This window comes from Mastomys coucha, unplaced genomic scaffold (assembly GCF_008632895.1).
Source record: "Mastomys coucha isolate ucsf_1 unplaced genomic scaffold, UCSF_Mcou_1 pScaffold22, whole genome shotgun sequence".
Lineage (NCBI taxonomy): Eukaryota > Metazoa > Chordata > Mammalia > Rodentia > Muridae > Mastomys > Mastomys coucha.
Genome location: NW_022196905.1, coordinates 83212477 through 83222476, shown reverse-complemented (window position 1 = coordinate 83222476; position 10000 = coordinate 83212477). Strand labels below are relative to the sequence as shown.

At 38.9% G+C, this 10000-nt stretch overlaps 1 protein-coding gene across 2 annotated transcripts in view; it reads right to left on the bottom strand.

Moving 5' to 3' along the window:
* Epgn (epithelial mitogen) overlaps nt 1-7359 on the bottom strand; it is a 9699-nt gene extending 2340 nt beyond the window's left edge. The window contains exons 1-5 of one of the 2 annotated variants that reach the window (XM_031342104.1): nt 7257-7359; nt 5287-5364; nt 4672-4758; nt 1716-1836; nt 586-738 (exon numbers count right to left, since the gene is read on the bottom strand). In XM_031342104.1, the coding sequence (XP_031197964.1) occupies nt 586-738; nt 1716-1836; nt 4672-4758; nt 5287-5329 (404 nt within the window). In that variant the 5' untranslated portion in view covers nt 5330-5364; nt 7257-7359. Of the gene's footprint in view, nt 1-585; nt 739-1715; nt 1837-4671; nt 4759-5286; nt 5579-7256 lie in introns of those variants that run through there. The other variant, XM_031342103.1, reaches the window with a different exon arrangement.
* Between the last annotated feature and the right edge of the window lie 2641 nt (nt 7360-10000).

The following is a 10000-nucleotide window of genomic DNA, read 5'->3' as shown; positions in this document are numbered from 1 at the left end:
TTTTTGATTAAGTTCTTGGGTTTTTAGAAGTAAACAATATTGCTGAAGATAACTCCCCTTGATATCTAAGGAGAAAGTTGCCAATGTTTGTCACATGTTTTCATTCATTTAATATTCATTTCTTAACTTTCTTTTACTCAACAATATTTATGCTTTGTTGGACTCTAAATGTCTACTAATCACTAAGATATATTTGGTCTCTGCCTTCTCAAAGTCTGCTATCTTTCTCACTTGGAACTTTGACTCAGGAAAACATAAATAAGAGGAAAGGAAACTATAAATTTGCACTGTTCTAATTGTATTGATAAGGTTTCTTTCTGTCTGCCTGTCTGTCTGTCTTTCCATCTTCCTTCCTTCCTTCCTTTCTTTCTTCCTTTCTTTCTTTCTTTCTTTCTTTCTTTCTTTCTTTCTTTCTTTCTTTCTTTCTTCTTTTTTTCTTTCTTTTAAGCCCTTGTCTGGGTTCATGAAAAAACACCAAAAATATCACAGAGGGTCTTCTCAGACTCACACATCAACAGTAGGGACTCAATAAATATTTGTCAAGTGAACACACACAACCAGTTGAGTACTTTATGTTTTTCATACCTTTTTCTTACGTAGCAATAGAAGACAACAAGAAAAACACTAATTAACAATCCAACGCCAATCCCAATTGCAATGTATTTTTCATAAGAATCCACAGCATATGAAGTTAGGGTCAAATGTTCACATCGTTCTCCTGTATAACCAGTAAAGCATCTTTAAAGAGAGAAAAGGACATGCAACTGTAAAGCCTACAGTGACAGAAGTACCAATGAGTGATGCATTTCAAAGGATGAGGAAAGACATTTGCTAAGGCACATGGGAGCCAGTTCATTAATGAAACAGCCTGCACTTTAGCACAGTAAGGCTTCACATGTTCCCTCATTGCTAGGAGGGAAAGTAGACTGCTTGTCAGGAAACTGAGCAAATCAGTGTGTAGTGAGAGGGTCATGGTAGCTCCAGGACTTTATCTTCCTGAGTAGATTTTCTTTTGTGGGGAATCTGTCTCATCCTGGAAACCTGTGAAAGTTCAGAGTTGCCTTTGTATGTTGTTAGAAATGCAGATACTGACTTAGTAGTTGTAGATCTTAAAGTCAGCACTCCAAACAAGTTTCCTGTTCTGTGCATGCCATAGTCTGGAAACTATGGTGTTGGGTAATACGGATAAGTAGCTTAGAAAGTAAGATATTGTAATATTCAAATAAAATGGCCAGTCATATTGATATCAATCAGTGTGCCCCCCTCTCCTGCCATCCCATCATCTTATTATTTTAAAATTATTTTTGAGATTATAATTATGCATTTTATCCCATTCTTCTCCTCCCTCCAATCACTCCCGTGTACTTAAGAGGAACAAGGAATTTGCTGTGAGACTGTGTCTCCTAGAAAGGACAGAAGTAATACCCATGAGGTCTCTCCAGCATGGTTGCTTAAACATGGCTTGAACAAGGACAACATTAAGAAACAAGCTAATGTGGACCAGGGTTGAGGTAGATCTAATGATTTCTCAACCCTATACGAAGAACTATGGGTAACTAAGGAGTGATGCGAGCAGGAGACAGTCTTCACAAGGGAAATACAATACTTATTGGCCATCAAGCACTATGTATAGTGGACAACACAGAACAGTTGCAACTGTGCTCTGTGTATCACCTCCTCCCATCTCTAAGACTTGCTGAGTTCTTTGCAGTTACCTGCAAATGTCTTTCTTCAGCTCATGGTGGAATGTACATGCTCCATTAATGCAGTAACTATTATGGTCTTCCAGACAAGGATGGGAGAACTTCAGAGCTACGAGTTCTTCTATATAGTCAGCTAGGAAATGGAGATACATTAATTAACAGTTAAGTGTTTCTGACTTTCATAGTACATATTCAATTCATATGTAAAGAGACCTCTTATTTTAAGAATATTTTAGATGCTTTGTCCTTTGAAATGTTGGGTGTTTTGGGGAGAACGGGGGTGGGGGAGGTTTTCTATCCAAGATGTTGGGTTCATGTCTCTCCACACATTGTTAATTAGTTATAGAGTGGAGGTGGATTAATGATTGTTGTATTCTTTAGAAGCTACACAATAAAGCATAGAGATGAATTGGTCAAAAGGTGGCAGCATTGGTTCTAGCTTAGGAGGTAATGTTGAACCATGTTTCCCAGCTTTGTAACCAATGCTAATTAGAGCAGATGGCCTCATATCACTTTGCATTTCCCCTGTACATCCCTAGGGAGTAATATGTCACCACCTAGGGATTGAACTTTGCCCAATAGTAAAATCGATGTGTATTCCCTCTTTATTTACTCTTCCATGAACTGCCAGGAAGTGCCATTGAGAGAGGGAAAATTTTCATTGATTAACCAGAGAGGGGCTGTTATGATTGATTTGAGAAGCCAGAACCAGTGTGGGCCCAGGTGGACACAGCTAATAGCAAGACTAAAACATACTAAGTGAAAGTTCTTCTCAGTTAAGAGGTGTTGTGGAGGCCTGGCAAAACCATGGGGGTGGGATCTGTAACAGCTTTCTCTTTCTTTCATTTCAGCACTGCAAAAATGACCACACTGTGCAGTTAGTGTTCAGAAACCTCCTCACGGGACACCTATGTTAGGAAAGGGTCCTCTGGAAAATCATCTGGGTTTCCGAATGCTACTGGTGCTGGCATGCCAGACAGAACACCTACTGGTACTCTCCTTGGAGCTTATGCAATGGCAAAGACTCTCAGGGAAGACCGCATAATTGAATGTTTGCCATCTTTAAACTTTTCTTAAGCACACTTGGTGGCATCTTATGACCTGTTGAGTGCATAAGTCCACCTCCTTACTATTAGTCACTCTTCATGCTAAACTGTATGTGCATTCCCACAGAGGCTAAGATAATCCTACCTAGGTGTCTTTAGTGAAAAAAAAATAGAGACCTAAAGACATTCCTTCTCCTGTCAAAAATACTAAATCTCTATATATCAGGGTACCAACAAGACACTGTATCCCTTTGCTTTGATAACATATATCAGAACTTAACATTGGCATTCAATTTGCTGACTATGGTATCTTTAATGTAATTTATCCCTTTAGGAATTTACTTGGAGATAGTGAAAATTTCTCATTCAATCCGTGCTAAGCTCCTCTTAATTCAAGATGAACCAAGTTCACTTAAGCAAATCTAAAGAAGGATTCCCTAGATAATATGAGAATTTGAAAGAAACCATTTCCAAAGGAAGGGTACTGCAGAAAGACTCATTTTTCCCTTTGAGGAGAAGAAGTTAGTTATAACTTCATTAAAACATTTATATGATATAAGATGTATATTTTCCAAATTAGAAAGCAAAACGAGAGGCTATAGCACGGTGGTAGATGTTTAACATGCACGGGGCTGTAGGATTCATCCCAGCATTGCAACAAAGCTGGGAAAAATACAAAATTTTTCCACGAAGAAAGCAAAGGAAAGAAATAGCTCATTTCTTTCTTCATTGAGGTTGTTATGTAAATCAGAGACTTCATTTACACTTCAGCAATTTCCACGAAGAAAGCAAAGATATAGCTCATTTCTTTCTTCATTGAGGTTGTTATATAAATCAGAGAATTCATTTACACTTCAGCAATATGAGAGAGAAAAAGGGTAAGGGCAGAGGTGCTGGAAACATGTGTATGGCATCAACCACTGAGATGAAACCATGCCTTTAAACGTTCCTATAGTTTTGGCTGTGAGCCCAGCCTTTAATGGCTGAGTCATCTTTCCAGCCCATCTTTAAATTTTCTACCCATTCTGTTTTACAAACCAACATCCAAAAAATCAAATGGGCCATACAATGTTTTAGGTGTTTAAAATTATTGGCAAAAATGAAGATCAGTTAGATATTCCCCTTTTCATTTTTAGTAAAGAACCATTTGGCTTCACCTTCTTTTATTGGCTAGATCCTGGAAATAAAGTAAAGAGTTCCTGTGTCCTGATCACAAACCATAATCTTTCTATCCGGGGCTGTTATGAGTTCTGTGAGAGAGTCATTAGCCAGTTAGACTCAGGTCTTGACAGGCAAGGAGCTTTCCAAATTCATCTCTAGTTCAAATGAGTTTAAAAGCTGTACCACATGCCATGCTCAGCAGTAGCGAGAAGTCCTTGTGATGCGCACATTGAGATGGGAAGAAAATATACGACCACCACCAATAATAACCAAAGCGGGTGGGAGAGATCAGGAAATGGAGCATATGTTAAAATGACAACAAGCCATAAAACCTTCCCAAAGATGAAGAAAAGCACTGCTTCTTGTAACTGTAATTTCTCTGGCTGCTAAGCTTCCTGTCCCAGATCAAAATACAATGTCTCTCCTCCAGAATGTCAGTCATATTCACTTATACCCAGTATAAAAGTCATTGGGAGTCAAGCAGAAGCCCAGCAGAACCCACGGCAGAGCCCACATTTAGGAGAGCAGTAGAAGAGACAGGCAGCCTTTCTCACCCCTGCTTAACTTCTTTCTCTAAAAAAAAAAAAAAAAAAAAGGCAGCCCTTGGCAGGCACACCTATCTTTCACTTCAGCTTAACATCATCTCTCTGAAATAGCTAATTATCTAAAAAAGTTTAGTTTTTCAAATGTTCTCTTTCACAACACAATTTTCTGTCAAAAGTTGTAAAGAAGTCACTTGAAATAGAGTGGGAGGAAGATACCTTCTGTGTTGTTAAATGTCCAGTTGCTCTGCTGTGCTGTGCTGGGAGGGATCGCCTCTGCTTCTTCGCTCAGTGCTGCCTTCATTGCTGTGGTAGGGGAGGAAGAGCATCTTTCAAAGGTGAGCTTCCTTTGTGTATTAACAACAGACCCAAAGTGGCTCTTATCCTGGGGTTCACATTTTCTGTTCTGGTTGTAACTCATTGTATTCATTGAGATCCAGAACCTGACAAGGGCAGTTGCAGACTACTTTTTAGCTGTCCCCTTGACAAGAGTACAATTATGGAACGCTAAAATTCACTCATTCTCAGGAGAAAGTTCATGTATTTACATATCTCGTTGAATCACCATGCACAGCTTAGTGTAGGGCAGTAGCTGTTATCAAGTGTGCTTCAATTATGTAAAGCAAATACTTCAGGCTTCTTTGAGAGAGAGAGAGAGAGAGAGAGAGAGAGAGAGAGAGAGAGAGAGAGAGGAAGAGGAGTATGTATTCTATAAAAACATAATTAATCCACACGTCCCTTGTTTTGATCATTGCCAGGAACAACTTCGAATCCAGAGAACTAAATCTTCACATTTTAAGGTGGAACAAAGGTAACAGAAAGGGAATTACGCACCTTTGAACAGGAGGCAGACTGCTATCGGAACCCCCAGAGCCATATCCTGCAGCTGCTGAAGTTCTTTCCCTGGTCCTCCTAGACGGAAGGGTGGAGGGTTTTTATTGCACTCTCTGAGTCTTTCTTCCATTTATATTTCACGAAGCGTCATCTGGCCGTTCTTACCAATCCAAAAACTATGTGCTCCTGGCAGCAGCGTGAAGCCTGCGGGCACTCGCACACTTGTTTAGGGTACCTACGTTATCTAGAGATGTGATCAAGTTCCCTCTTGAAACACTGGTTTCCTGTCACCTGTGGGCATAATCGTCCCTGTCAAAGTTCTTAAAACTCTAAAATGAATGCAAATGCGGAAAAGTCCCTGCTGCTGCGAACTGAGCCACAGCTTTCTTTGTAGACTGTGAGGGATCCCAGCCAGGATCCCTCAACACAACAGCAGGCAAAATCATCTGTTAGGGTCTGTGAGAGCCCCTGAGGCTACCCCATCGCCTTCCACTATGGGCTCTGAGAAAAGTACTAAACATATTTTAAAAATTGGTTCATGTGGTTGTAAAAAAGAAGAACCGAATTTTGGTAAAAAAAAAAAAAAAGTTTCTTATTTCATTTTGGTTTTTGTTACTTTGCTGGATTTATGATAAAGTTTATTAAATAAAATCACTTAATTTATTAAGTAAAATTACATTAACCTTTATGCCATTCTGGCATTTAAAGCTTTATAAAGAAATCAGATGAACTGCTAAGTTCCAGAATCAACAGTGCTTAAACCTGTCCTCATGGCAGGCTGCAGAGAATCAATATATTAATAATATTGAAACTATGTATGGTGGTAATAGCCATTATAAATTTTTCATTGAGGTAGCCTCTAGTTTGGCTAAATGTAATGAGCAGCTAGTCTTAACTGCATTCAAACTCAAGGTTTTTTGACTGTTGACCCAGTAGTGATTAAAAGCACATTACAAAAGCCCAAATATGTAATTATGTATGTGTCTTTTTGTTTAAACTGTAGGGGTTACTTGTAAATTTTAACGGCCCCAAATAACTTTAAATATTTGTGAATATAGTTTGCTGAAGGGGCATGCCTTTCTACCTGGAATTTTATTTCCTTATATTTTCTGAACCTTGACAACTTGTTCAAGATTGGATATCGTGTGAATCATGTCCGCCAAGCAAATTAGATTTATCAGAAAAGATCCCTTTCCATATTTAAATAAGAATTTGACTCTAGAAATTACACAAGCATGAGCTTGCTGCACTCATTACAGCTTGGGCAATCACTTACCATAAGAGTCATCACTTTAAAGCTAAAAGAATATGTACCACTTGGCTTTCTTATGTCTGCACACTGTAACTCTAGTTTTATGATCTTAAAATACTATTTAGTACATCAATTTCTGGGCATTGTTTTTCACAAGAAAATAATAGTTGAATTATAAATTAAAGAATTATCATAGCACCTTGTGGATAATTTAATATATAATCAAGTAATGATTAAAATACTATCAAAAGTATTTTGACATTTCTGGAAAATGTTAGTATATCTATCTATCTATCTATCATCTACCTATCTACCTATTTACCATCTATCATCTATATATGTGTGTGTGTGTGTGTTTGTGTGTGTGTGTGTGTGTGTGTGTCTTTGTATGAGAGAGCAAGAGAAAGCAAGAACAACAGAGAGAGGAGAGAGAGAAAGAGGGAGAGAGAGAAAGAGAGAGAGAGGGGAGGAGAGAAAGAGAGGATCAAAGCAAGAACTTTGTCACATATTAAGCAAGTTCTACTGGTGTCAATATACCTGGCCCAATATCTTTATTCTTAAAACTGAGCTATTGATACACAGTGATCATCTTTGTCATAACAACTAACTGGAGGGGCTGGGGAGATGACTTAGTTGGTAAAGTGCTTGCTATGTAAGCGTGAGGACCTGAATTTGGATCTCGAACACCTACGGAGTAAATAGCAGTGGCAAAACATACACAAAATCTCAGTGCTGAGAAGGAAAAAGGAGAACGATCCTTGGAGGTAGATGCAGGCCAGTCTACTTGAATGGTGAGCTCCAGGTTCAATGAGGTTGGTGTTGGTTGGATTTTGTCAACTTGACATAAACTTAGACCTATCTGGAAAGAGAGAATCTCAATTGAGAGTTGCTTCCATCAGACCCTCCTGTAGATATGTTTGTGGAACATTTTCTTCATTAGTGATTGATACAGGTTTTACTGTGGATAGTGCCACCCTTGGACAAATGGTCTTGGATTGTATTTTTAAAACGCAAGTTGAGTAAGTCATTGAGAGGAAGCCAATAACCAGTATTCTTCCACGGAATTTGCTTTAGTTTACTGACTCAGGTTTACTGCCTCAAGTTTCTGCCTTGATTTCTTGACTTCCCCAGTAATGGACTGTATGTAACCAGTGACATGTAAGCAAATAAACTCTCCCCCCTGGCCAGGTTGCTTTTGATCATGGTGTTTATCACAATAAAATAGACCTAACTAGGCAATAAATAAATACATAAATAAAATAGACCTTAGATAACATGGATGAATTGGATGAATGGATGTTCAAAAGGTTTAAATCTAGGTGAGGGTGTAACTGAGTGGTTGAGAGTGTAGTTACATGAATGAAGACTTGTATTTAATCCCTAGTACACAAGAAAAAGAAATGAGTAAAGGGGGAGGGGAAGAGGAAAGGGAGGAGAGAAGAAAGACTCAAGTCACAAGACAAAGAACATGCATAAGATAGAACTTTAATCTCATACTCAAATCCTTCATCAGAAGGCCTTCCTACCTTTCCAGCTGTGTCCTGTGGCACAAGTTTCTAAAGAGATTACAGAGGAAATCCTGAACTCCAAAAATCAAATTTTAAATACATTTTTTTATTATTTAAAAAAAAAACACTAAATATTAGAAGAACCAAAGTTTTCACTCATATCTGAGTACAGAGGTGGGTGAGTAGCTCTCTGAAGAGTCGTACCGTAGTCCAGTCACTGCCATCTTGGTGCATCCTTGGCACCCATTGACCCTGGGGAACAGAGATAAGCCGTCCCACCTGCTGCTTTTCCTCTGAGATCTGTACTGATGGATCCTACTTCACTCTCCATATGAGAGTCACTTTGATTCTTTCACCAAAAGTGTCTCTTTTCTAATTTTAAAAGGTAGAGAGATGCACCTTGCAAGACAGACTCCCTGGCATCTTCATGTATTACTAATATCCATTAAAGGAAATTAGAGTTAAGAAATGGAGCTTCCTGGTCAAACTTTTCATGCCACACCTCCTTTAGAGCATCTATCTCTCTCTTCTGGTTATAAGCACCTCTTGACATTTATTCTGCTCTTTGTATTTTGGCACATTTAGTTCTTTTGGTTTTGTTGGTCTTTCACTAAATGAGGACTTAAGGCTAGTTGTAGGCAGTATTTGTGAGGATTGCTTGACCCGCCATTTTTATCATGTAATTCTTTGGAATTTGTTGCCATTTCTGCAGTCATGACACTGGGCTGCACAGAATGCTGTTTGTGGAAGCAAGTCTGTAGGCAGTGCATGTTTTTTAACATTCAAAAACTAAAGCCAACCAGGGAACATACATGTGTAACGTGGTAGAAGCAACAACTGCCATGGCAGACCATACAAAGGACTGTGGCAGTTGAGGCAAAGTTTCATTTGGAATGAATCTAAATAAGTAGGATTCTTATAGGTAGTGATTAAAAACATTGTAAGTGAAGGTCATCATGGGGAGGCATTGTAAAGCTGCGAGGAGAGTAGGTTCCGAGTAACATCTTCACAATGGGCCTTACTTAAATTCAGATAGTAAGTTATGATCTCTGCCTTTGGCTGAGCACTTTCAGTAACTAAGACGCTCCTCACCTACCATAGAGAGGGATATGAAAGCAAAAAGACAAAAAGATTAAGAAGAAATCTTTAGCACACCATAGTCACTCCATTAAGAAGAATCTACAAGTACTGAATGGGGCGAGGGGATAGATAGTAGATAGTGGCCTCCGATTCCAGGAATGTAGCTGTTGGTACGTGCAGTTAAAGCTTGTATTTTGACCATCAGCCACGAAGATCCACCCGTTTCCAGGATTTGTGTTACTTCATGACTGTCTCTTGTGTGTTATGTCATTGCCTCACACTCAATGTGTCTTAAATTGAACTTATTATCTCTTCTCCCCAGTCAACTTCCTTTATAACTTCCTTATGCTAAGGAGGGATGGTGTCTTGTGGCTCTGTCTGCAATCTGGTTCACTTGTTAAAGGCAGTCTTCATTCTTGCTTTTGTTTCTGTTTTTTTCTGGTTTCCACCACTCCTCTCACTTCATGTAACAGCATTATTTTTATCCCACTCATGTTTTCTTGTGCTACAGGACAATTTCCATCCATGAATTCCTTAAGGTTAAGACAACATAGGGAGAAAAGTGTATCTACATACCTCTCCTCGAGGCCACCATATAGCCACACTTTGCAGACTCCAAGTACCCAAAAATGAAGTCATACCATTCAGCCGATTTTTGAAAAAAACAAAAAAAAAACTCAAGCCTTTACTACACACTTATTTATACCCATCTGAGTCCACTTGTTAACACAACCTGGACCTCAGGCAACTGAGCTCAATTTTGGAAGTCATACCATTCAGCTGATTTTTGAAAAAACTCAAGCCTTCACTACACACTTATTTATGTCCATCTGAGTCCACTTGTTAACACAACCTGGACCTCAGGCAACTGAGG